The sequence below is a fragment of the Podarcis cretensis genome (genome assembly GCF_951804945.1).
Source record: "Podarcis cretensis genome assembly, chromosome: 1".
In the NCBI taxonomy this organism is placed as follows: Eukaryota; Metazoa; Chordata; class Lepidosauria; order Squamata; family Lacertidae; genus Podarcis; species Podarcis cretensis.
Window position 1 is genome coordinate 46,139,007 of NC_137170.1, and position 27,884 is coordinate 46,166,890.

The 27,884-nt window shown below is 42.2% G+C and overlaps 1 protein-coding gene across 1 annotated transcript; it reads right to left on the minus strand.

Moving 5' to 3' along the window:
* Positions 1 to 1,743: 1,743 nt before the first annotated feature.
* Positions 1,744 to 27,791, minus strand: PLA2G4F (phospholipase A2 group IVF). The gene is given in 21 exon segments (XM_079964476.1): positions 1,744 to 2,639; positions 6,574 to 6,760; positions 6,956 to 7,122; positions 7,369 to 7,563; positions 9,289 to 9,396; positions 10,489 to 10,626; positions 11,329 to 11,443; positions 11,898 to 12,120; positions 12,899 to 13,035; positions 13,844 to 13,918; positions 13,920 to 13,980; positions 15,377 to 15,414; positions 16,221 to 16,334; positions 16,413 to 16,582; positions 17,878 to 17,944; positions 18,352 to 18,394; positions 20,701 to 20,741; positions 21,001 to 21,126; positions 22,672 to 22,808; positions 26,407 to 26,479; positions 27,577 to 27,791. Coding segments are annotated over 21 exon segments (2,550 nt in total). The 5' UTR covers positions 27,688 to 27,791; the 3' UTR covers positions 1,744 to 2,415.
* Positions 27,792 to 27,884: the final 93 nt, after the last annotated feature.

Here is a 27,884-nt window from a genome sequence, read left to right on the forward strand (position 1 = left end):
CTTCTCTGTGTTCCACACTGCGGTAAGAACCTTAACAGGATTCCTGACTTCCCACCACATATCCTCAGTGGTCCTCATGCTGTGTGTAAAAGTGAATTTACAGTGCATGGTCTTTCTGCTAAGAACTCTCCGCCATTGTTTTCAATCTACTCTTCTGCTACAGCAAGTATCAACCCTCCTCCTTTTCCAAATTATTTTTATTCAGTATCACCTATCTCAAATTATCCCACCCATCATTTTGCTGCAGAAATGATTAACTATAGGTGTAAAAATGGGTGGAGAACTATCCTCAGTTACGAATTTCCTGTTTGGTGTGACATTTAAATTATTTGTGCATTGGATGTTCCTTTTCAATGTTCGTGCATTTAAAAAAAATGGAACTCTGTTGCGCAGTTCAAGATCAGTTCATGGGTTGTCATGATCACTAACTATATTTCATTAAAAAAGAAACTCTTTTGGTTTAACATGTTAAGGACTTAGCATTCTCACCCAGGCGCCAAAATGTCAATAAAGTGCAGTATTCAACCAGCTCTCCGCCTTGTGTGAGCAGAAGTGTTTTCCAGTCACACAAAAGGGTCTTTGGGTACATGCCACTGTCGTGAAGCATTTCACTTTAACATTTTATATTTCAATCATAATGTAAATCAATAACAACAACAAAATATTTCGTAGTCACCTTGGCTTAGACCCCAAAGTACAACAGCTCTTAGCGGCTACTGGTATTGGGATGATCCAGATCTTGTTAACTGAATCCTAGAGGTTCAGTAAACTGGGCAGTAAATTCAGAAGAGTCCGCGACCAGAAGGAGGAGGAGTATCAGGAAGAGTGGGATAAATTTAATCATTATTTAGTTAAATTTGTTAAGTTAAACTAACTGAAAATAGCTTGCAGATACTTAATGGGCTTAGGAATTTATTTATGTTAAGTGATGAATTAATATGTTTAATTCCATTAGGTGAAGATTTAAGGATGTTAATGTTTAAGTTAAATTTCATAAAAATTGGGATTTGGAAAACTGTTAAAAGGACATGCAATGAAATTCAACCAAGGGGAAGCGAGGAAGTCACTTAACAAAGTTAATAACTGTAATTTTCAATAAGGCTATGATTTATGTTTGTTTGTCTCGTGTGTGTGTGTGTGTGTGTGTGTGTGTGTGTGTTTATAATATTGTGAAAACTAATAAAAAAAAATTGGGGGGAAAACTGGGCAGTAAATTCTACAAGAACTTTTACCAAACTTTCTAACTGTCATAGTTCAAATGTCAAAGGTGAAACATTGCTTATTTTCATGAAGGACAGTGTGGTGTAGTGGTTAAGAGCGGTAGTCATGTAATCTGGGGAACCGGGTTTGCGTCTCCGCTCCTCCACCTGCAGCTGCTGGGTGACCTTGGGCCAGTCACACTTCTTTGAAGTCTCTCAGCCCCACTCACCTCACAGAGTGTTTGTTGTGGGGGAGGAAGGGAAAGGAGAATGTTAGCCGCTTTGAGACTCCTTAAAGGGAGTGAAAGGCGGGATATCAAATCCAAACTCTTCTTCTTCTTCTTCTTAATGAATATATGACACAAGGCCATATAGTGGTTGGGTATAAATAATAAATTATTATTATTATTATTATTATTATTATTATTATTAAGCAATTGAAGTCCAGCATTACATTAGCCCAGTGGACCCTATACGCCCGGGTATATAAATTCATTCAATCAATCAATGCACATGTATCAAATGCTCAGAATGACAGGGAGACTAGAAAAATATTTTTTATTTATAAAAGTATTGTTGTGCTTCATTACCAAAATAAAGATTAACAAAAGTTTTGTAAAAAAAAAAAATTTCACTTGTGAATTTCCATGATATGAAGACTCCTGTCCTCATTATTCAAACACATGGTGATTTCTTAAAATAAATAACATTCTTTGTGCACTGATGTAGAATGCCCGTCACTCAAGATGAGGGTTAAATTTGACGGTATCAGTGTTTCTTCTTCAAAGGTATTCTTTCAAGGTGTAGTAATTGCATCCCTTTACCCAGCAGAACATGTAACATTAATTTCATGTTCTTTGATTAAGACTATTTACAATATGATTACAATAAAAATAAATATAAAACAGTTCTCAGATTTCCCCACCCCGATATCAGATGAAATATATACCCCAGTGGACATTCAGAAATGGACTTCTTAAATATTGGACCTGTAGCACTGGAAACCTACTGCTAAGTTTTATCCAATGCAAATTTTCCTTACTGAACAGAAAAAGGAAAGGACAGCTTTCTTTGTACGTAAACTTAAGTTTCCAGTGCAATCAGAAGAGAATTTCACAGTGCAACATCCATTCACATAAAAAGGACCCCGCAAAGATTCATTTATTTCTACTGGGATCTTTCATAAAAGCACTGCAATCCATTCACTTCCCAGTTTTCAAAGAAACCCTAATCCTCTTTTCTTCTTTCGTCTGCTTAAAGCCATACTTAATGCTTTAAAAACAACTTCCTTGTTATTCAGTACATTATAGCGACTCAATTCTAGCAGTTTGTCAAAGTCTTCCGGTTCATAGGTGAAGTTTAGTGTCCAGTATGGCGAGTCTATTCCTCCAATCACAAAATCACCAAAGGATTTCTCCTCTTCTGATTCACGTTCTATTCCTGCAGCCAGAGGAGAGGGAAAAGATACATTGTGTGAATACCTTCCTTCAAACTTATTCTGAGGCAGGAATGAGGGGTCTGTAGTCAAACAGTATCTGGAGGGCCACAACTCCCATTCTTCCTGACAACTGATCATGTTGACTGGGGCTAATTGGAGTATGAACATGACTGCATTTTACTATATACTGCATTTTACCGTATTTTTCACCCTATAGGACGCACTTTTTCCCCTCCAAAAATGAAGGGGAAATGTGTGTGCGTCCTATGGGGCGAATGCAGGCTTTCACTGAAGCCTGGAGAGTGAGAGGGGTCGGTGCGCACTGACCCCTCTCGCTCTCCAGGCTTCAGGAAGCTATCCGCAAGCTTTGGGAGCCCGCGGGAGTTTCCGCCCGGCTCCCAAGGCTTGCGGACAGCAGCCTGTTCTGTTGGCTGGGGTCGGGGGAAGCTCAGGCTTCCCTCGCCCCAGCCCTGCGCCTGGGGGGGAATAAAAAAATTTTTCTTTATCCCCCCCCCCCCGAAAAAGAAAATTAGGTGCGCCCTATGGGCTGGTGCACCCTATGGGGCGAAAAATACGGTACTATACCACATTACAAACAAGCATAACTAATTAAACAACTGGGGGGGGGTAGTTGGCTAACCATGACAATTAAATTAACTGCTCCCTGTTCTCCCAAATTTCCAAGAAAATATATCTTGCATTATAAAAAACAACATTCATGTTTCATGCAAACTGCGAAACAAGTTACAGATAGGTAGCCGTGTTGGTCTGCCATAGTCAAAACAAAATAAAAAAATTCCTTCCAGTAGCACCTTAAAGACCAACTAAGTTAGTTCTTGGTATGAGCTTTCGTGTGCATGCACACTTCTTCAGATACACTGAAACAGGGACTTCTGTTTCAGTGTATTTGAAGAAGTGTGCATGCACACGAAAGCTCATACCAAGAACTAACTTAGTTGGTCTTTAAGGTGCTACTGGAAGAAATTTTTTTATTTTGTTGCGAAACAAGGACAGCTGTGATTTCAAGGAGGAATGGGAACGTTATACAAATTGTTTAAAAATGCAACAAAATGAACTGGACTCCTTGGCAGGTTTTGAATAAACATATACAAATTTATTGTTGATAACAGCATGGACAGATATGTAAGGATATCTACAATTTTATAATATGCAGAGAAAATATGTGCAGCGAAATCAGAGAGAGGAGCTGAGGGAAGTCCTTGGGGGGGAATAAAAAAGGGGGGATTATGTTGGTGATTATATGGCTTGATAATTTGTTATGTGGAAATTAAGCATTAAAAGTATTTTTAAAAACCAACAACAACATTCATGTTTAAGATTTGTGTGTTTTTACTGGAATTCCCAAGCAAAAATGATGATCCAAGTTCTTCATAATATGTCAGTATTGATGCTGTCCCACTAGCTAATTATAAACCACTGAAATATTAAACCAGATCACCAGCATACGTGACAGAACTGGTTGGTAGGGTAGAGCCTTATTCATAAAGGAATTAGTAATTTTCTATTTAGATTTTCAAGTTCTACTCCTTAAAATAGACTGTTCTGAGGACACTCAGTTCATTTCCTCACCTTTTGCTGTTCTCCAGAACAGCTTAATGACCACACCAAAATCATGTTCAAAATGTTCAGTCAGTTCAACATTCTACTTGGGAATAACAACTAGATACTTTAAAATGCAGGTTGTGCGGTCCTGGAGGTTCTTCTAAACATGATTAGAAGGGACCAATTGGTTAAAGGTATACAGGTCGGAGCCAAACAGTACAAATTGAAAGCATTTGCTGATGATTTGGTATTGACATTAGAGGAGCCAGAATCTAGTACTAAAAGAGTACTGGAACTAATTCAAGAATTTGGTCAGGTAGCGGGTTTTAAGTTGAACAAGATGAAAACTAAGGTTTTAGAGAAAAACCTAACAGTGACTGAGAGAGAGAGAGAGAGAGAGAGAGAGAGAGAGGTTTCAGAAGGAGACAGGATTAACACGGGCTAAGAAAGTGAAATACCTAGGGGTAAATATGACTGCCAAGAATGTGAACTTATTTAAGGATAACTATGAAAAATGTTGGATGGAAGTGAAAAAGGATTTAGAAATATGGTCAAATCTGAAGCTATCTTTGCTAGGCCGAATTGCTGCGATAAAAATGAATGTACTGCCTAGGATGTTGTTTTTGTTTCAAACATTGCAAATTTTGGATAAAATGGATTGTTTCAAGAAGTGGCAAAGAGATATTTCTAGATTTGTCTGGCAGGGCAAGAAACCTCGAATAAAATTTAAGATACTAACTGATGCTAAAGAAAGAGGTGGATTTGCCCTGCAAGACCTTAAACTTTATTATGAATCAGCTGCTTTTTGCTGGCTGAGAGAATGGTTGCTTCTTGAAAACACTGACGTGTTGGATCTAGAAGGTTTTAACAACGTATTTGGGTGGCATGCATATTTGTGGTATGATAAGGTCAAAGCACATAAAGCTTTTAAAAACCATATTGTCAGAAAAGCACTATTTAACGTCTGGATAAGATATAAGGACTTACTCAAAAATAAAACCCCAAGGTGGTTGTCACCAATGGAAGCGAAGGCTCAGAAAAAGCTCAATATGGAGGCCAAATGGCCGAAATATTGGGAAATTTTGGAACAAGAGGGAGATAGATTAAAACTACAGTTTTGAAAAACTAAAAAATAGAGTGCGAGATTGGCTCCATTATTATCAAATAATGGAGGCATATAATCTGGACAAAAAAAATGGCTTCCAGGTGGAAAAATCAAAATTGGAAATAGAACTGTTAGATCCCAAAAGTAAGAACTTGTCAAGAATATATAACTTGCTGTTGAAATGGAACACTCAGGATGAAACGGTGAAATCAGCTATGATTAAATGGGCACAAGATGTTGGACATAATATTATGATGGCTGACTGGGAACAGTTATGGACCACAGGTATGAAGTTTACAGCATGCAATGCCTTAAGAGAGAATATAATGAAAATGATATACAGGTGGTACATGACACCAGTCAAGCTCGCAAAAATTTATCATTTGCCCGATAATAAATGTTGGAAATGTAAAGAGACTGAAGGTACATTCTTTCACCTTTGGTGGACATGCCCAAGGATTAAGACTTTCTGGGAGATGATCTATAATGAAATGAAAAAGGTATTTAAATATACCTTTCTGAAGAAACCAGAGGCCTTTCTCCTGGGCATGGTCGGCCAATTGGTGCCAAAGAAGGACAGAACTTTCTTTATGTATGCTACAACAGCAGCAAGAATTCTTATTGCAAAGTACTGGAAGACACAAGATTTTCCCACCCGGGAAGAATGGCAGATGAAGGTGATGGACTACATGGAACTGGCGGAAATGACTGGCAGAATCCAAGACCAGGGAGAAGAGTCGGTGGAAGAAGATTGGAAGAAATTTAAAGCTTATTTACAGAAATATTGTAAAATTAAGGAATGTTAGAAGGAGGCTGGAATGAAGTTATGTGGCTTTAGCAGAAATATTATAAAGGACTAAGTAAAAATAGACTGTTAATGGATGAAAGGAGGAAAGGTAAAGTTACATTATATTAAGATAAATTATAGGATAAAAATTGGGAAAGATGGAAAGGATTTGCTGAAATAGCTAACTGAACTAGAATACAAAAAAGGGAGGTGCGAGGAGGTCAAGGAAACAAGCAAATGAAAGATAAGTTATGGGAAGGCTCGTTGTGTTTTTTTAATTGTTTCTATTTTTCGGTTTTTCTGTTTTTTATAATTATTTTTCTTTTTTCTATTTTTTTTTCTATATTGTGATGTGTTGTTTAGTTTTTGTTTAACTTGGTGTTCTCTCTTTTTCTCTTTGTAACCTTTAAAACTTTAATAAATATTTTTTAAAAATAAAAAAATAAAATAAAATGCAGGTTGTGTAAGCTCACGTGCTTACCTGGTGCTTTGTATTTGTGGAAGGTGTCATTAACAAGAGGGAAGTGAAGGACTATGGGAACCTTGGGATTCTCAGCATCCATAAACATATAACATTCCTTGGGATTTTCTTTATCTTCCTTGGTGAAGATGATTTCTGGGAAAGGAATGTCCCGTTCTTTGCAGTACCTCTGAGTCAATTCTAAGACCTGAAGTATGAGAGGGACATAAAAAACGGTCAGGCAATTATTAGCACCTTTTCCCTATGCTCATTGGCTTGAATTGGAACCATACTGGAAAAACTTCAGCTGAACTTGAACTAGTACCAAGCCAAGAAAACTTAACAAGCCAAAAAACCCCAACCACCTCAAGTTGACTTGGCAGGCTACAATAATTTGTCTCACCTCAAATGGCGCTTCCCAAGAATAATTGAATGATAGGATGACATCAACATCTCTCTCTGGTTGCAGTACCAAGGGGAAGGGAGAATTGATGGAAAAGCCACCATCGACAAGGTACAGACTTTCTTCCATTGGAGTCAACTTATTAGGGAAAGCGTCTAAATGAGTACCTGAAAAAAAGCAACACAGTATGCTAAAAATGGTGAAACAGAACCGTCAATACCTTCAATGGAAATTCAATTTATAATTGAATGTTTTATACTAAGAGAGGAAAAGTCATGTCTGTATTTGGCACCTGACTGGATTTTAGTGGAGATCTGACACTATTAACAGAGGATTTTCCCACTACGCAGGTTTCATTTGCTAATCTATAAACTTTGGGGAAGGTCGGTTTTTATTCCAAAAAGAAATTTTACCTTTCCCGAGCACAAATTTATTGACTCTGACGTAATCCTTGTGCAAGTACAATCCTTGCATGAAATTGAAAGTTTCCCCAGCTGTAACACGAGACTTGAAGAAGTCCTGGAAAATTTGTATCAAGGGTCCGCCAGGTATAACCAGACGAGTCTTCAGCCTCATAGGATCCCGGAGATGGGATCGTCGACAGTCATCTACAATCATGAATCATGCGGTGTTTTTAATATATATTTATCTCCAATCTAGCCTGTGTCATCTTTAGATTTTGAGAAAACAGATACTTCAATTAGCATGAACACTCTTTACACTTTGTGATCCCTTGTAACAATGCGCACAAGATTTGGGTATTTCACTTTGCCGTATATCTGCTGTTGAAATATTCATTTATATGCCACCTTTGTGCTGCCTCAATAAATAAAAACACAATAAATAAAATTATTTTAAATAACCAACATTAACAAAGGCAGCAGCGTTAACAGTTATTAAGAAGGCCAGGTAAAACTGATACCAAGACTAAAAGAGTTAAGTTTGCTCCACCACGTGTAAAATAATTTAAGGGTAAAGTTCAGATTTGGAATTTAAGTGTACCTCTCATAGTTTCACCACTTGTGAATAAGACAGCCATTTCTGACTTTCATATGTGTAAATACTATGCTACCATGTGATCTTCAACTGATAGCTCTTTATATACCATTCTCACCATTGACCAGTAAACACTCCTACAGTATCGCCAATACTAATTGATAAGAAAAGTCACAGACACTGTGACCATGTGAAACTCACTGTTATGAGTTCAAACCTGTTGGCTTTAAGTACAGCACTATCTGTAGAGGCATCTTTCTAGGCAGAAGCAGCCAATGTGGTGTCTCCCAGAGGATGTTGGACTGCAGCTCCCATCATTCCTGACCAATGGCCACACTGGCTGGGGCTAATGGAAGTTGTAGTTCAATGACATCTGGAGTGCAGCACATTGCGTAGGCAAACAATGTGCCAAGCTGTTATGAGCCACAGGAAGACAATGCACACCACCCATACTCCTATCCAAATTTGCCCCTCTTATCAGCTCAAACTTACATTCCTGGATCAACTGGAGAGGGTAGGGCTGGCTGTGTATATGGGAGGCATCCACAGACCTCCCATCACTGTAACGGATTGGTGCATTGAGTGTCTCAGATGTGCACAAGGAGTAGACAGAAATAGGCTTCTGTAATACTGTCTTGGGATCCCTTCAGCAGTACATGGGAGCTACAACTGAGTTGGACGGGATCAAGCTGGTCATTAACCAGTAACAATCCCATATTTTTCCCAAGAATTGTATACATGAATTTACCTTCCCTTCTCTCCCCTGCCCCAAACATTTTATCCTCAAACAAACAACTATTGAGTTATGATGATTGGCCCAAAGTCACCCAACATTCATTGCTGAACTTAAGATGCTCTGAATTCAAGTCGAAAACTCTATTACAGAAATGTAACATGTGTTAGAATGAAGAGAGATGACTAAAAATAACATATCAGGAAAACAGTCTTAAGATATGGCCCTGACTCCTAATGCTGCCAAGGAACTCCTGGTTGGCCCTGGCAGGCTCACACATTCTTCTCAACAGCTTTGTTTCAATTGCAGTTTTTTCAAACGTTTCCCTGCCTTGTAAGAAATTTTGCAATCAATTAAGTAGCTCCTCCACTTTTCTCAAGAACAAAGTTGGAATAAATCATCCCATTAGCAGATGAGAACAATTTTGATGGTATCCATAGAACAAAAAGTTCAACTACCCTTTAAATTTATGCCTCTTCTGTTGACTGGCTATTGTTTGAAAGTTTCAACATTATGTTAACAAGAAGGTACATAGTCTGCCAAACCAAATTCTCAAGCAAAGCTATTATTGTGCAAAATAATGCAGAGCAACTTTGTTCCTTACCAATCACTTTGACAACATCACCAAGAGATTCTAGAAAGCTCAGTCCTGAACCAACCACCTTCAAAAATACATCATCCAGACTCGCAGCAAAGGCACTGCCCCACATTCCTGCAGAGTAATTAGGAAATTATTTTAAATCAAATTTAAAGGCTCTCCCCACTTTGGCAAACAAAAATATACACATGATCAAGGTACTTGTACATCCTTATCTTGTGTTAGCTAATATTAAACCACAGATTCTCCACATTAAGAGGTAGGTCTGAGTTCTTTGTGTGTGCTTCCTCTAGTGGTGTTTCAAATAAGATTATTTCAAAAGAGTGCACAGGCAACACAAAGGCTGCAACTGTTTTCAGCTTAAAGCTATATGCTGGGACATTATTGCTAACTTTTGCAAAGTTGCCGCAGGTGCAACTGTTATTGCATATTTTAATTATGATTTCATGGTGGTACATTGCTTAGAAGGCATTTTGGCATATAAGCCAAAGGATATGGTAGCAAGTACTTTTAAAGGCTGTGACTCATGAATAGTTTGAGATTGGATAGTTGGAAGGGGCCAAAGGACCATCTGTCCTAAGATACAACACAGCAGTCCTACCAACCCACCAAAACTCCAACAGATCTACCTACAATATTCAGTGTAGCTTATACTGTAAATGTAAAGCAGAGTGTTGTCAGGAAAGTGGTTTGTTATGACTCCAAGCCAAATACAACAGAAGGCAAATCCTCATCCACAGATGTGCCAGCTTGTAAGCATAGGGGGGTGCAACATCAGGATGTCAGGGGGAGCCGGGGGTGGAGCTGAACATGGTGACCCCATTGGCTGGCGGCTCCTCCTGGAACTGCCACTGGCGGGAGGCTAGCTCTACTCTCCTTCCTCTCTGCAGAAGGAGGAGGAGGAACTAGCCAGGCCACACTCGGCTCTGCGCTTTGCCTCCACGCTTTTGGGACATCACGGGGGGAGCAGCCCCGACTCCAAAAATATTGAGGGGCCTGAAATGGGATCAGCCCTCAGGAGATGGCAGCCCTGCTCACCCACATCTCTACTAATGTGACCGCAAAGATATTCCTTCTCAACTTGAAATAACAGACCATGACAAAACCCACCCAACAAAACCCCTGTAGGCCATAACTGAGGAATCAGACACATTATGCTTCATGAAGTTATTGTCTCTGCCTTACAATCAGCACAAAAGTTCATACCCTGCAGGTAGCAGATCCTGGGCTCAGAACGTTTCTTAATCAGTCGCCCCATGAAGAACTCGCTGTCAAAATCTTCTGTTCGGACAAAAGCACCATACTTGCGAAATCCAACCTCATAGGGCGTGAACTCACACCATTCTAACAGGGAAAATACCAGCACCACATCAGAAACAAGTAAGCAAACAAGGCTGCTGTACACACACACACACACACACACCCAGTCAAAGCAATAAGGCTAGTTTATATGTTGCTCACATGTTTAGCATTCACATGTTCACTACAATAATGAAACTGCGCTGTCAAATCATGACGTATGAAAAAAAGGGAGAGCAAACTGCTATGAGAGGAGTTAAGGCTTAATGCAAAGTATTTCCTGACCCATCGCAATTAATCATCCACTTTTCTATCCTTACTATTTCTCTTCCATCACCAGCCACCACCCCCATCCTTTCACTTCACCCTCTGTTAAGTTGTGGGTGAACATATCAGACGACACAGCGATTCTTCAAACAGCTCTTGTTTATTCACAGGCCAGAGCAGAACTGAACTGAAGGGTTCAGCCAGCCTGCTTATATAGAGCTCCACTAGAACGCAACAGTAACCATTTTCTGTAACTATCCAATCACTGAATGTCACTTTCGATCCCTTATTTGCATATGTGGACCTGAACTATCTACAGTATCCCCCTGCTGGCCCAGGGTGAGAACTTCAGTACATAACACCCTCCTTAATGGGCAGGGAAATAATCAACTGTGCAATGGCAGGTAAATGGCCCATGCTAGAGAGAAAAAACACTACTTACAGATTTTATGAGAAAGAAATACACCTGCCTTACTATACCTGCAAAGTCACCACCACTAACATTGGGCCTCACATTAACGGATGCATAGATAGGGTAGGGATTCTGCCCCCGTTTCACAGCTTCTTGCTGGTCAGACAGCTTTGACTGGTCTTCCTGAATAGAGGAGAGGCAATAAGGGTTTCAAATTTAGAATTTACTTGCAATGCATATATATTACATATACAGTCGTACCTTAGATCCTGAACGCCTTGCAAGTCAAACGTTTTGGCTCCCAAACGCCGCAAACCTGGAAGTGACTGTTCCGGTTTGTAAACTATTTTTGGAAGCCGAAGGTCCGACGGGGCTTCCACGGCTTCCGATTGGCTGCAGGAGCTTCCTGCAGCCAATCAGAAGCTGCACTTTGGTTTCCGAACATTTTGGAAGTCAAACGGACTTCCAGAATGGATTCCATTCAACTTCCAAGGTACGACTGTATGTGCATTTCCTGATTTGATTATGGCGGTGGTGATGATTTATTAAAGTTGTATACAACCCTATATCCGAAGATCACAGGGCAGCTCACAACATAAAAATAAAAACACAAAGTCATAATAAAACAAAAACACACCTTCTGCTGTAGGAAAAACTCTACAATAAGTCCCCACAGGTCTGTGAAAGACACTTTCCGTCCAGCATTCTCCATTGCAACCAGTTCTTGAAAGTAATACTTCAGCTGCTCTGAAGAAAAAGCTCCTACTTTACTGCTTGACATTTTATCCCGGGCAGTGCTGATAAAGTCTCCGGGATCTTTACTGGACCACTCAGAATCTTTATACAGCATTGACATGCACCTGCAAAGATAAAATATTAAATTTCTGCATCAAATCTAATCTTTATATACTATCCACTACTTTTTCTAAAGTAAGACTATTTTAGAAGTCACTGTCTGCTTAAGAAGACTAAGGACTCGTCCCGTGCCTAGAAAGCAAGGGTCTGAGTGGTTTTCTGTTTGTCCATGCTTTCTAAGCACAGGTCCAACTAGTTTTGCCTTTGCCATGCTGCTTTTCCTGGGGGGGAGCAGTGGGCCAAATGGAAGTGTGGATGAGCTCTAAATAAACTTGAGAAGAAAGTGTTCTCTTCCGTTGTGGCTACAGCACAAAGAAGCTGTAAGGGAGACTTTTTAGCTTAGAAAGGGAATGATAAGCTGTAGGAGACATATGAACAGGACAAGACAGAGTTCATGATATGATTTTTAAGCACTCTAAGAAACAAACCAACCCAAAGTTGAAGAAGCATATTTTGTACAGAAATACATGGTTTTATTTAAGGGCTACAGATGCATCCATTCTATTTGTATGTGTATTTGTATGAACGTGAGTGTGACAGAGTATGTGTGGGGGGGTGGCTGCTGGGAAATCAACTGACTGTCCTATTTTTTAAAAAAAAAAACTTATTGAAAAGTGTGCAGTTTCACTTTTAAGCTTACTGAAAAGTTTTGTAGGCAATTATTTACTTCATCAGATGCTAGAATGAAACACTATTTTAATCAATACTCCAAAAAGCACAAGAAGAAATGTTATTCCCTCCTCTGGTTCAAGGTAAGAAATAAGAATTTTCATGCTCACATACCATGTAGAACCTGAGATCCCAGAGAGATATGTGACAGAGTCAAGAAGATTTAGTTGCTGAAGCCCAAACAGGCTGCCATAAAATGATGTCAGTGCTCTGATGCCTCCACCGGATCCTAGGACTGCTATAACAGGTACCTTAAAAGCGGGGGGGGGGGGGGGGGGGGATGGAGAGAGAAAGCAGGTGAACAAAATTGTGCATTGTATATGTTACAGAGTATTCCTATTATTCCACTATTTGTCTGACAGAATCATTTTTAAATATTTTTAGTGGGTAGGTTGAGTTGAGCTGGAGCTAATTAAGGCTTTTTCCAAGACTTTCTCTAAGACTTTTTAACTCAAGCTTTTACCTCAAACTTTGTGAATATAATAGTTGAGGAAAAGCTGTCAAAATGATAAAAATACTGAGGTTGATAAAAACTAATAAAAGACTGATAAAACTAATAAAAACTGATGTGGAGCTCAGGTTAATGCTACTTTAACAATGCCATCTTGAAGACCTGTTGGGTCTCTGGACCGTAATAAAGATTGATTGATTGATAAATATATATATATATATTTAGGAAAACCAAGGCACCTAATTAAATGAGATATGTAATATGGGATATATAATAACCAGTGTGGTGCAGTGGTTTGAGTAATGGACTAGGACCTGGGAGACTAGGGTTTGAATCCCTACCCAGCCATGAAGCTCACTGGGTGACCCCGGACCACTCACTGCCTCTCAGCCTAAGCTACCTCACAGGGCTGTTGTGTGGATTAAAATGAGGAGAGAGATCCATGTATACCAGCTTGAGGTCCTTGGAGGGGGGGGGGGGAAAGGTGGGACATAAATGCAATAAAAGAAATTAAATGAATAAACTCCTGAACAACAAGATGCCCTATTTTATTATGAGCTGTAGCCAATTATGAATGGCTCTGTATATCACATTGACAAGTCACATACCTCTTCTTTATCAAGGTCCTCTCTCAATTGCAGCGTCTTCTTTAGTGCCTGAGATACTATTTCCTTCCTCTGGTCCCAGAAACTGTTTCTCTTCTTTACAAAGATCAAAACCCAGACGTACATCAAGATCCTCTGTCCTAGTATAGAAGACAGTGTTAAAGGAGAAAATATGGTATAAAAGGCCTGGCAAGCTTTTTGGCCGACATGTGATGTGGGGTGAGAGATGCATGTCATCAATGGCGTAGCGTGGGGGGTGCCAGGGGTGCCGGCCGCACCGGGCGCAACTTGGGCGGGGGGCGCACTCGCACTAGCAGCTCTCTGCCCCTACTAAAATCCACGGGTTAGGGAGCCCGCGCTCGCTCGGCTTGGCGAGGAGGTCGCAGAAGGGGGAGAGCAAAGCCTTCTGCCGCGGGCAAAAAAAGGAGAGGAAGCCGGGCGGGCGGGCTGGCTGGCTGGCGGGGGTCTGGCTGCGCCTGCTGCTGCCGTTGCCGCTGCTGCCGGGCTTTGACAGCTTGGCGAAGCGGAGGGAGAGGAACTTTATGGTAATTGCGGCTCTCTCTCCACTGGCCGCCTGGGTAGTGAGCCAAGCCGAGCAGGGAGTCTGGTGAGGGGGCGGGAAGAGACTTTCCCCCCTTTACTCCACCTCGCCTGGTCAAAAAGGAGAGCGGAGTCTCCTCAGGGTGCCCTCAGGCAGGGCAGGGCAAGGCCAGCAGAGCGAGGAGGAGAGAGGGGGGAAGGGGGGGAAGCAGCCAGGAAACGCCGCGGTGTGGAGGGGGAATCAATTAAGGAGAGAAAGCGAAAAGCCTTGGAGAAAGGGAAAAAAGGAAAGGAAAGAGGCAGCTCCGGGAGAGCGCGGGGGAAAGAGAAGCCTCACTGCTGCTGCTTGGGAGAGTAAATTACTGTACTTGCCTTGCCCCGGGTTAGGGGGCACAAATTACTTGCCTTGCCCCGGGTTAGGGGGCGCAAATTACTTGCCTTGCCCCGGGTGCTGATAACCCACGCTACGCCGCTGCATGTCATGTGTGGGACAAGATCCAATATCCCTCTCACCTCCTCTTAAATACATATACTTCCCCCCCCCCACACACACATACAGTTTTCCCCTACCTTAAAAAATAATGGAAAGGTGTATTAAGTGTTTCAGTATTCTGAAAAAGTTCATCTCAAAAATCAAATCAGGCTTGGGTAATTTCAAGACAACAGACTTAAAAAAAAACCAAAAAAATTAAGCTAAGTCATGGCTGAAAAAGAAGGAAGTCAAAAGTGCTTGAGAATCCAACATACACTGCATTGGAAATACATGTGTCTTTTTCCCTGCAGCTCTAGCACCCAAAAAGGCAAATAGCTTTTGAAACTAAGCAATGCCTCTTCTGCACTGGGAAGCTTTTGCAGGAAAAGGTTCAAAAAGCACGCCAACTCGTTGCACAGCATCCTCACGCATATGCACCTGTGTTTTCTTTGGCTGGCAATCACAAATCCAGAAAAGCAAATTAAAATTATGCCCCTAAAACAGCTCCTGGGTGCAAGACTCACATTTTTTCAGCCTTCACGTGTAGATCCACACTTAAATCCTAAGATGAAAGACAGCACACACTGAAAGAGGTTGCGGGGAAATTTTTCCAATTAATTAACCCATGCTCTTCTCGTTAACCAGTTAGTGAAATGTTATCTTCCTTTTGGTCCCTTAACCCCATGCTACCTCAACCCCAAAGACCTTACTTTGGGTCAGTTTTGCAGGACTTTACCCACAGAGCAAATAAACACAGAACATATCTTTTCAGGGAATCCCAACACCATCTCATGTGCCTAACTGAATAAAACCTTAAAACCAAGCCAACAGATTGACCTAGTGAATATCTGTGTGTGTTTGGGCACAAACATGTTGTACTTTTTGGTGGCAGGGGACTTGAAAGAAAACACAATACATATACAGTGGTACCTCAGGTTACATACGCTTCAGGTTACATACGCTTCAGGTTACAGACTCCGCTAACCCAGAAATAGTACCTCAGGTTAAGAACTTTGCTTCAGGATGAGAACAGAAAGGGCCCATTAGCTAAAGTGGACCTTCAGGTTAAGAACAGACCTCCGAAATGAATTAAGTACTTAACCAGAGGTACCACTGTACTGTAAATCAGGCCTGCATAACTTGTGACATACTAAACCAAATACCAAAAGGCTAATGATAATAATAAATCTTCCCTTAAATGACAAATTTCCAGGGGGGAGGGTGGGTCTTTTGGGCCAGATGTGCTTAGCTGCCTACAGATTAGCCACCCCAATCTATACCTGAAAAACATTGCAAGAGGAGTTGAGGCAACAACCCAACCCAAGATTGCTAAAATGAAGTTAAAAAATAAATAAATCATACTGTTACCTTTCCTAGTGAAACAGCCATATCAACTTCCTTTCCCAGAGGAAGGGACTGCAATGGAACAATCCCTGATCCAAGAATTGTACTATGCTCTTCAAAGTCTGGGCTCACTCCGTCCTGAGAATAAATAAAGACATTTCATAAGGAAAACAAGTTTGTAAGCATTCTCTAATGTGATGTGTGGTGATTTCTCACCTGAAGGATGGTAATGGTTCGCTCTAACTCCACATCCAGTTCTGAACACATCCCTTGGCCTACATGAAAGACAAATGAGTTTCCACAACTCTGATCGGAGTCCGATTTGCAAGGAATGGACAACTGCTTCTCATAGGCGCCTGGAAGCGAGAGCTTGAACAGTCTGCTTCCTAAAAACGACAGTGAGACATTTAGGACATGCATTCCTAAGAGAAATACTATACAATATGTAAGTAGAGACTACTCTTAGAGATGGCAGAGCAACCAAAGTATCAATAACAAAATGCCAAGCTCCTACATCATGGATAAGACATTAAAAATTGTTACTAATATTAATGGATTGAAATTTGGTTAAATTAATGGCAAATCTGGATTCTGAAAGCAATGAAGCCTACTGCCTCCTCCATGTATATACCACACTTAGGTATTAAAGGTTATGAAATAAAGAAGAAGAAGAAGCTGACTAAGTAGACTTCAAATTCTGGTACCTGATTTTTTGTATCATTTTGAAAACTTGTAGGCATTAACACTTTCATCCGAAAGGCAAAAGAACAGGGTGGAAAGACTAAGGACTCAGCTACATTCGTCACAATAATACGCTTTGGATGCATTATAAACATCCAAAACCAGATGGGGACAGAGAGCAAAAAGGAGTTTATATGGATTTTTACATAGGCTTTTTTTTCTTTTGTTGTAATGATTTAATTTCTGACTTATTTATAGCGTTTTTAACCTGTATCTAGATCCACCCTATCCCCCACGTTCTTTCCTAACAAATGTACACTTTAAGCAAGCCACTTTAGAGGTTCTCTACTCTCCTTATTTCATAACACAGTCTTTCCAAGGATGCATATTGGCCTGGGAGTCAGAGAGCCAAGAAGGAAGTGGTGACACAAAGAGACAGCTTACTCAACGTGTTGAGACAAGACCATGCAAACGTACTGGCCCCCTGAGAAGAACCTGCAGCTGCTTTGCAGCTCCCCAGTCCTTTTTGTGCTACACCACACTAAGCCAACTTTTAACTTAGCATATCATCCAGTCCAAGAATGGTGGTTAAGCTCTCTCCCCTTGCTAACCATGAGCTGTAGCCGAGAACTTGTATAGACTTTCTTGCTTGAGAGCCAGTGTGGTGTAGTGGTTAAGAGCGGTAGACTCGTAATCTGGGGAACCAGGTTCACGTCTCCGCTCCTCCACATGCAGCTGCTGGGTGACCTTGGGCTAGTCACACTTCTCTGAAGTCTCTCAGCCCCACTCACCTCACAGAGTGTTTGTTGTGGGGGAGGAAGGGAAAGGAGAATGTTAGCCACTTTGAGACTCCTTCGGGTAGTGATAAAGCGGGATATCAAATCCAAACTCTTCTTCTTCTTCAACTAACTCATGAAACATCCAAATTAAAGCATACCTAATTTATCTACTTTGAAATTTGGGCAGAGCAGGAGAGAAACAAAACCAAAATTGGACTTACCCTGCTCTCTCAGAGGTGGCTTTTCATCTTTGTTAATAACCCCTTGCACGCAAAGGCAAGGGTACGCCTACATCGAACAAAACAAAATTTTAAAATACTGGTTTTGAAATATGGTGCTTTTGCATGACTTCTCATACAGTGAAGGGTTTAGATGGAATTCCAGGAAAATGGTTTGGTTCCACCCCCCCACCCCCACCCCCGCACTGCAGTTTCCAAAGCTTTCCCAGCAGACAACCAAAGGGGAACAGATAGAGATGATCACACCAGCGAAAAGGAAGTGTTGTCTGTCACTGCTGTGCTCCCGTCTCCTAACCTTTCATCTTGAATATCCTCTACCCGCACACACAACAGCAAAACTAATTGCTCTAAGTATTTCCAAGAGAGGAAAAATGCTTTGATTTTGAAAGGGCTCTCCTGCTAAGTGTGCACACCACAAAACACAATTCCCAAACATCTGGCTCTCTGAACACTCACCACAAGGACACCATTTGTGATGACTTCACCAGGAGCATCCGTGCTGTGAAGGCAAAATACTGCCATAAACAAACATAAAAATATGTTTACACGTGCCATTAAAAAAGAAGGAAAATAAAAAGACCCCCAGGTGCTTTAAGGCAGGGATTCACATTATTTTATAGTGATTTCTTCCCAACTTCACCATGCTAGGTTGCAGCCATTTAAAAAGAAAATAGCCAAATCAGCTTAAAACAAACTGCAGTCAAGAGAATAGGGTGGGTCCTAAAACGTATTTAAAATGCAGCTGTGTCTTAGGAATAGTTTCTCACGAGGCAGAATTCCCATGAATCAAATATTAAATTTACTATCTGTGAAAGGAGCCTGTGACGTACAGTACTTATCACCACATCTACCCTTCGCTTTCTACTTCCTACTTTTAAAAAAGAAGCCTGTTGGGACAGGAATTACGCATTGTTTATATTTCATAGAAATCTGCTTAGTCAGCTACAATAATGAGAATTAACACAGAAGACAAAAAGAAAGAATGCATTAACTTTGTATATTATTATTATTATTATTATTATTATTATTATCATCATCATCATCAGTAGTAGTAGTATTTTACACAGCCTTTACCCTTACTTCCTAGGGTGAGTGACAACCATTTAAAATACAACATTAAAAACAGTTTTTAAAACTTACCATTACAAAATATGTAATCACAAAAATAGGGTGGGCCCTGAAACTATACATCTCAGATGTCAAAGGCAAGGGGAAAGGCCATTGTGCGTGTGAATGTGCAATGATCCAGGAAGGAAATGAAAGGGGGGGGAATCACGCCTATATACACCTAAATCATTTCTGTCACCCCTAGAATAACTCAATAAAGGCAAGGCCCAAGATACCAATAAAACTGCATATGGCTGCAATGCCAGTGATACAAGACAAAGACTTAGAACCAAAGAGAAGCAAGCAGGATTCCACTGGGGCAATGGGACCTTCCCCCTTCCTCACTGCAGTACACGTCAAAAAGCCACTCCAAGAGCTCAGAAACCTTCTAGGATCAGATTAAAAGTAAGCCACACTGAATACAATGACTTCCTTCATTGCTTGAATGTTTAGAACTGCAGCCACTACAGTGGCGGAGTGTATAGCCATGCAGGGTGCGCCCTCAAGGGGTGTGTGTCAGGAGTTCAGCCTACACTCGAGTAGGACCCCGGCAGAGACACATGCCCAACTGGCATGTTCTCTCCCTCCTGGTCGTTTGTTTGGGAGCTTCAAAAGCTTTCTTCTGCCCGAACATCACAGCGACCAATGCCAACGACTGCGGAGGGATCCGCAGAGTTTGCGTATCATGCGTAACAGAGCTCAGCAACTCAGCATTTTGGCTAATCTACCTTATTTACATATAAACACACACGGAGCACTGCAATATGGCTCCCTCTCTCTCTAGCATCAGACAGGAAAGAGAAAAAGAACAAAAGACAATAGTCCCACTTCATGGAACACAGTAACACGAACATCCTGTCTCCGTCACTTCCCACTCTGTAGAGTCAAAACATATACCGTCATGTGAAAGACAAAAATCCCATGACTGCAATCATGGAGCAGGAATTCTAACAGGGTGCGCCACAGAGGGTGCCTTCCCGGGCGCCACAGTCCAGGGGAGGAGAGGGGAAACTATCTCTCCCCCCATTCTCCAGCCAGTGTGGTGTAGTGGTTAAGAGCAGTGGACTCGTAATCTGGTGAACCGGGTTCGATTCCCCGCTCCTCCACATGCAGCTGCTGGGTGACCTTGGGCCAGTCACACTTCTCTGAAGTCTCTCAGCCCCACTCACCTCACAGAGTGTTTGTTGTGGGAGAGGAAGGGAAAGGAGGTTAGCCGCTTTGAGACTCCCTAGGGTAGTGATAAAGCGGGATATCAAATCCAAACTCTTCTTCTTCTTCTCCACCACTGGGTCATACCTGACCCGGTGGCAAGGCTCCTGCAGCTGGGTGTGAGGTGTGCCGCAGCCAAGGAAGGTGGGCAGCTTCATTGTCACCCACTCTCCTGCTCTTTGCCACTGGGTCAGGTGTGACCTGGTGGCAGAGCTGCTGCAGAGGGGCGCAAGCTGCGCCATGGCCGAGGACGGTGGGCAGCAGCAATCTGCCCCTTCTCCTGCTCTCCTCCCCCAGATCAGGTCTGACCCAGGGATGGCGATGTGGCCAGGCATGAGTGCCACAGCCAAGGCTCCAATGAAGGAGCCTGCTGTTGGGACGCCTGTTTGCATCCACTCACAAAATTGTGCCTGAGGCCATGGTCCCCACGCCCCTCCCCCCACTACGCCTCTGAGCCACCATGACAATGGAAAATTTAGCAGCTCTCACCTTTCCTCCAGAAGAAACTCTACATCCAGCTCTTCTTTGTCCTACAAATAAATAAATATATTAACATACAGACTTCTTACATCAGCACAGGGCTGGACTGTATTGCATTTGAGGTCTCTTCCAACTTTTGTGACTCTAAGATATGTTAGCAGCAGGAACAAGCTAAAAAATAGCTCAGGATACAAGTAACTGGTGAAGTCCTGGCCAAACTTACTTAGATATCAAGGAGCAAAGTTAGGTTCAAGAACATTCCTGAGAACCTGATTCCCCCCCCCCCATTCAATAAACAAAAGAACTAACCTCTTTTAGTTTAAATGTTTGTTTCAGAGGGCGACCTGTCTTCATCGCTGTCACATCATACACGAGAGAAGTAAGTTCATCACTTAAGAGAACATCTTTATCAAAGAGTGTCAACTCAAGCGTGTTCTGAAACAACAGAAGTCCAGAACTGAAACAGTAGGGAAAGAAAGTGTGCATTAAATATCATATTGTGTAAATTGGGGGTGGGCAAACTTTTCCCTCAGGGATAATCTGTTGTGGGACTGGCAGTGGGCAGGACAAGAGCCAAAGGTGGGCAGAGCTACCTCTTTCCTATTTCTCTCCACGGCCCCATCTCTCACACTAACCAGTGGACTGCCATATTGTTCTTACCAAAAGTCTAACTGATCTCGTGTAGAGGGCTTCCACCCCCTTCTCACTCCTCCTATCTGCTTCAGCTCTCTCTCCTTCAAACCCACTTCATCCCACTTTCTGTGCCTCCAGGCTTTCCTCATCCATATGAAATTAGGCCTTAAATCACAGATCTCCCATCCCATCCCCACCCCAAAGTGTAATCCATACATTGGAGAGGCTTTTTCTTTTCCTGACTTATCAGATGTCAGGGTTGCCTGCCTCAGAAAGTTGAGGTTTGCTTAATTATTCTGTTCTATTGTGCTAGGGTTGCCATATTTCAAAAAGTGAAAATCCGGACACAAAGGTTGTTGAGCTTTCTTTGGGTCTATGGTCCCAAACCACTAAGAATTCAAACCTAAAATTTTGTTAGACAATGACTGAACATATTATTTACTTAAAGTTTGTTTTTTTTAAAAAAAGTACGGTACATTGTGATTCCCCCCCCCCCCCGCCCACTCCGCTATTTAGCTCTGGATTTCTCTGCTAATATAAAATCTGGGATTATGGATCACAGAGAGATGTCAAGGCAATGCATTCTGTGAGAGATTAGATCAGCCATCCATTTAGCTACCTGTCTGGAGTTAGCAGCCAACTGGAACATTTCCCTCCCTGCCGTGTCTCGGGCTTAAAAGAACAGCAAACAGCACAGGGCTTTCAAGGCTGCCTATCTCAGTTGTGAAGGGACGCAGGTGGCGCTGTGGGTTAAAGCCTCAGCGCCTAGGGCTTGCCGATCGAAAGGTCGGCGGTTCGAATCCCTGCGGCGGGGTGCGCTCCCGCTGCTCGGTCCCAGCGCCTGCCAACCTAGCAGTTCGAAAGCACCCCCGGGTGCAAGTAGATAAATAGGGACCGCTTACCAGCAGGAAGGTAAACGGCGTTTCCGTGTGCGGCTCTGGCTCGCCAGAGCAGCGATGTCACGCTGGCCACGTGACCCGGAAGTGTCTCCGGACAGCGCTGGCCCCTGGCCTCTTAAGTGAGATGGGCGCACAACCCCAGAGTCTGTCAAGACTGGCCCGTACGGGCAGGGGTACCTTTACCTTTACCTTTTTTATCTCAGTTGTAAGATCAGTGACAGGTGACAAGAATAATATTTGAGGAGTAAGGCAAGGGTGGGTGGAAGAGATTTACAAGGCACTGGGGTTCCGATAAAGATTTAAGACTGAATTAGATTACTCCCCACCCCTCAATATTAATGTATTTGGTCCTGTGGGAAAAATCAAACCATTTCCCCTCCTTCCTAAATCAAGGAATGTTACCTAATATAGCAATTGTTCTGAATCAAGAAGTATTGATCTTTTTTACCTTGACAGCATTGTGAATTCTATAGTGGAAAGTTTCATTCCATTCTGGATCACTGGAGTTGTCAATAACTCGCGTTCGGTAAGTGAGTGGAGATGCAGTCGGCATACGCAGTTCTACATAGCAATCTGCCTCGGACACTAGAGGGGGAAAGGGCAGAAATGTGATCAGGAAAGGGTCTCTCTCTCCAAAAGACAAACAAACAAAAAACTAACAGCAGACTAAGATAATGAGAAGGTGCTTTTCAAAGTAGTCCAAAGTAGCAGCTTAATAAATACTAAAACAAAGAACAGGAGTGGTAACCCATGAAATCTACCAGTGGGTTTTAGATGTAGAACAAATGTAACTAAAGAGAATAATGTGCTAATATGTTCTTTTCTAATATACAGGATTATCTGTTTTCAAGCTTGATTAAGTCAGTTAAGCAGAGATGGGGAGCATGTGATCCTTCAGATGTTACTGCTCTCACTCCACCCCATTCAGCCTAGCTGACTGTGGGAGCTGGAATGTAAAAACGTCTACGTGGGACACAGGCTCCTCACCCCTGCTGTACACAGATTTCTTAAAAGACTGATAATTTGGCAAAATAATTTCATGGTTTCCCAAATCTTCAACCACCATTCTGAAGGTTAAGAATCGTCTTCCCTGTATGCCAATTTAGCCATGGTTGATAAATACAATGCAGCTTCCTAGTTCACTATTAGCATAGTATGTTATACTCTTAAACCATGTAGTCATGTTGGGTTAAATGGTACCATAACTTTCAGGCACCCCTACCAAATGTGAATAAAATCTCCTTTGGAATTGTGACCAAAGTCAAGTATCTGTGATTACTGAAGGCATTGATTGTCACAGAAAAATTCTTTCTTTCTTTCTTTCTTTCTTTCTTTCTTTCTTTCTTTCTTTCTTTCTCTGCTGTTCTATAATAATTCAGCATGCACTGCAAACAGTCCAGATTCCACTCAAAGTAAGTTAGGCAAGAGACATTTATTGGGGTTTCCCCCCTATTTAACATTCATTACCTCAACTATTTTTGCAATAGTCCTGCCTGCATGTTTCAAGCAAGATGGGTAACAGAGGCAAGGTCTCTAGATAGGATATCAGTTAGTATATAACAGTATATAACAGGTAAAAAGCACTATTAGTTACTGCTGCCACCTGAGCTTGCCTAGTTAGCATGAAGTCCAGTTGTAGTTGTTTAGTCATTTAGTCGTGTCTGACTCTTCGTGACCCCATGGACCAGAGCACACCAGGCACTCCTGTCTTCCACTGCCTCCCACAGTTTGATCAAACTCATGTTGGTAGCTTCGAGAACACTATCCAACCATCTCGTCCTCTGTTGTCCCCTTCTCCTTGTCCCCTCCATCTTTCCCAACATCAGGGTCTTTTCCAGGGAGTCTTCTCTTTTCATGAGGTGGCCAAAGTATTGGAGCCTCAGCTTCAGGATCTGTCCTTCCAGTGAGCACTCAGGGCTGATTTCCTTAAGAATGGATAGGTTTGATCTTCTTGCAGTACATGAGACTCTCAAGAGTCTCCTCCAGCACCATAATTCAAAAGCATCAATTCTTCGGCAATCAGCCTTCTTTATGGTCCAGCTCGCACTTCCAAACATAAACTTGGTATATGTCTATATACTTGGAAGCCCAGTACTACTTCCAAACATATACTTGGTACTTCAGAGGGAGTGGAACCACATCTAAGATGGCTTGCATATCTCCATCTGGAGTAGCCAATTTCCACAGTACTTCTGTCCTATGTGTAAAAAAGTTTCAATTTGTTCATCCCTATTCAGCCCAAAATTGTCTTGAGACTTTGGTTTAATGGTTTGACAGTTAGGATGAATAGAGGGAAATGAGAGTTAGAGCGGACGGTCATTAATGGACAGTTAAGTGCAAGTGTCTGGATGTCTTCTCTACATCAATGTGAAGCTATATGGGGAAGTCCCATCCCCTGCCCCAGATTCAGAAAACCATCTGGATTCATCAGCCTCCAGGGTCATAACAACAAATTTGGTTCTCTACTTTTGCAGATGTTATTTATAGGTGGCCTGAAGGTCAATGCTGTGACACTGAGGACTGCTGCACAGCTGGTGTCTGGGACAACCTATTGATAAGATGTCGCACTGCCATTGAAAACGCTGCACTGGCTGCGAATTTGCTATTGGTCTACCTTCAATTTTTTACTACTAGTGTATAAATCCCTAACAGTTCAGGATCAGGTTATCCAAGAAACCATCTCTTCCCCTACATCCACACCCTAACCCAGTCACTTAGTTCTGTGGATGATGGTGACACATGCTGCTACTTGAGCACATTAACACTGTTGTGGCACCAGCTCTCTGGAATTCTCTTCCTCTAGAAGTGAAGCAATTCTCTTTCTTTAGAAACAAAGCAAGCATGTCCCAACATTGTTAAGTTTTCAACATTTTGTGAAAACGTTTCTTTTCTCCCAAGCTTTCTCAAAATAGCCTAGTTTAATTTACACGTTTCATTTATTATTGGTTGAATTTATATATTGCCCATCATCTGAGGATCCCAGGGCGGTTTAAAGTATAAAACCACAAAAATACATAACATAATAACAAACAAAACAATAACTACCCTCATCCCCACCCCCGGTGCACACATTAATTCTTGTTGTTTTTCAAAGGTTTTTGTGACCTGCTTTAGGTTTTATAGTCTATTAATGGACTCCACCTTTTATGCTTTTTGCTTGTTTGTTCAGGGTATTTTATATTTTATTGTCAGGTGGAGTTGGTTTTTATTGCAGACTATAAACTGCTTTGTGCAGGAAGCAGAGCATAATTTTTTTAAATAAACAAAATAAAGCAACAAAACCAAAAAGGGCTTCCCACAGATCATTTCCCCCTATCTATTCCACACAAACCCCAATTCCAAAATGTGTGCTGCCTCATATTTTGGCTCAGATAGAATTTGAGGCAAACCCATGGCTGCCACAGAAGTCATGAAATCATGAGCCACTTTTGACAAGTTAGACTCAGCATGAATGGTTAAGATCCACTCCATCAGATCAGTCAGGGAAACTAAATTAAACATGGCCAAACCCACAGCAAGGAAAACCTGTATGAAACACTGGAGAGACACTCCCAGACAGCATAGACCAGAAGTAACCAATATGGTGCCATTCAGATGTTCTCAACTTCCATATAGTGGCTACGCTTTCTATGGCTGATAGTTGTAGTCCGACATGTGGCTACTACTGGTGTATACAAGAAGAAGTTGGATGGGCTCTCTAGGTGTCCGAATCATCACTGTGGGAGTCAGGATTGTGAATTAAAGGGACTCTTAGCTCTTCTTATGTCCATTATTAGAAACACGTTGCTTTTTGCTTGTATGTGTTTCAGTAATTTTCACAACAGCACAGCAAATCAATCTGCTGAAGAGACTGTCTTAACCATGGGTAAGCAAACTAAGGCCCGGGGGCTGGATACGGCCCAATCGCCTTCTAAATCCGGCCCGCGGACGGTCCGGGAATCAGCGTGTTTTTATATGAGTAGAATGTGTCCTTTTATTTAAAATGCATCTCTGGGTTATTTGTGGGGCATAGGAATTTGTTCATTTCCACCAAAAAAAATATAGTCCGCCCCCCCCCCACAAGGTCTGAGGGACAGTGGACCGGCCCCCTGCTGAAAAAGTTTGCTGACCCCTGGTTAACAATAATAAGACATGTGGAGGATCAGTTCAGAGAATAAGCAAAATAAAGTCTCCAGACACTCACAAAGATCTGTTCCTTTAATGTTTCTGGCTCGGAGGATTTTCACTGTGAGGTTATAGTAAGGGTGCTTCTCCCGCTGCAATGATAGTAAGTTGAATTACACTGAACAGTAACTATGCCTAGCAAACATGCAAAAAGATAACATTCCACCCAGCAGCTAGACTTGTACTAACAGATCCATTGTAAACGAAAAGTGAGACTGCAGTACCCAGAATTCTTTGAGCGGGGAAACATGCTTCAAATGTGCTTTCAAGGTACATGCACACACAGCCCATATTAGCCTATATTTCTGACTGGGATTTGACATTGTCACTAATCAGTCATTTTTTTATTTGTTAAAAAAATAGTTTCACTGGATGGCTGAGCAACACTCTTTCCACCCCCCACACCGCCGTCAAATTGGGGGGACAGAAGGCACAGAAAAGCACATGCTTCGTATGCAAGAGGTCCCATGTTTGATCCCTGCCTGAAACTCCGGACAGCCCCCGCCAGTATGAGTCACCAGCAAATGGACCGGCAATCTATGTTCTGAGGCAGTTTCTTAAATTCCTAAAAACAAATACAGCACTTAGTGATTATAGACCGAACAATTTGGTTCATTCTACTACACAGATGATATTGCAAACACTCTTCTGACTAGGCTCTTCTGTCCCAGAAGTAAACTTGACTTTGCACTATTTCCTGCGGTATCTACTAACAGCAGCGTCCCTAACAACACATCCCTAAGCATTTTCTGCTTAGAAGTCCCACTAAATTGCAGGGGGCTTTCTCCCAAAGCAAGCGTACAGCTTAAAATTCTCACTTTGGATCAAGTCTCCACTGGAGATAAATAGAGGAAGACGAGAAACGACAGAACCGCTGGGGTCGCTGAAGCTTCCTTTGCAAAGTGAAGAAAAGCTTGCAGGGCTGAAATTTCAGAGGCGCTACCAACCACTAAGGTTACCGGACGCCGTTCCTTCTTCGCCCCTGCTCACCCTATTTAGCTGGAAAGCGTTAAAATTAAAACAGAGGCAGATAAATCAAGCCCCTTCCTCCCGCAGATGTCCCAATAAACTGTATTTGTTTTGTTCCGCCTTCGCCCCCTAAGACGAGAAACTAAAATTGCTACAGCTTTTGCTCGCGGAGGTTTCCTCGAAGAAGCAGGCAGCACTTTCCCCCCAAGCCTCACATTACCCTCCAGTGATAGAAGCCCGTCTCTTTCCTCCCCTTCCGCTCCAGCAGCACGGCAGCCATGAGGGGCAGCATGTGGGGCGACAGGCGGCCCCGCAGCACCTGCCGGAACATGAGGAGCCTTTTCTGAGCGCGGCCACAGCCAGCCAAGAGCGGGAGAAGAGCGGGGAATCCTCCGCGCAGGTTGGGCCGAGTCGTCGTGGCGCTCGCGGCGGTGACGGAGCTGGGCCCTGGCGCGCGGGGAGGGGGCGGGGCCTAGAGTGCCTCAGGTGTGCAGCTCGCCTACCTGGCAGGGTTCGCTTCAGACGGAA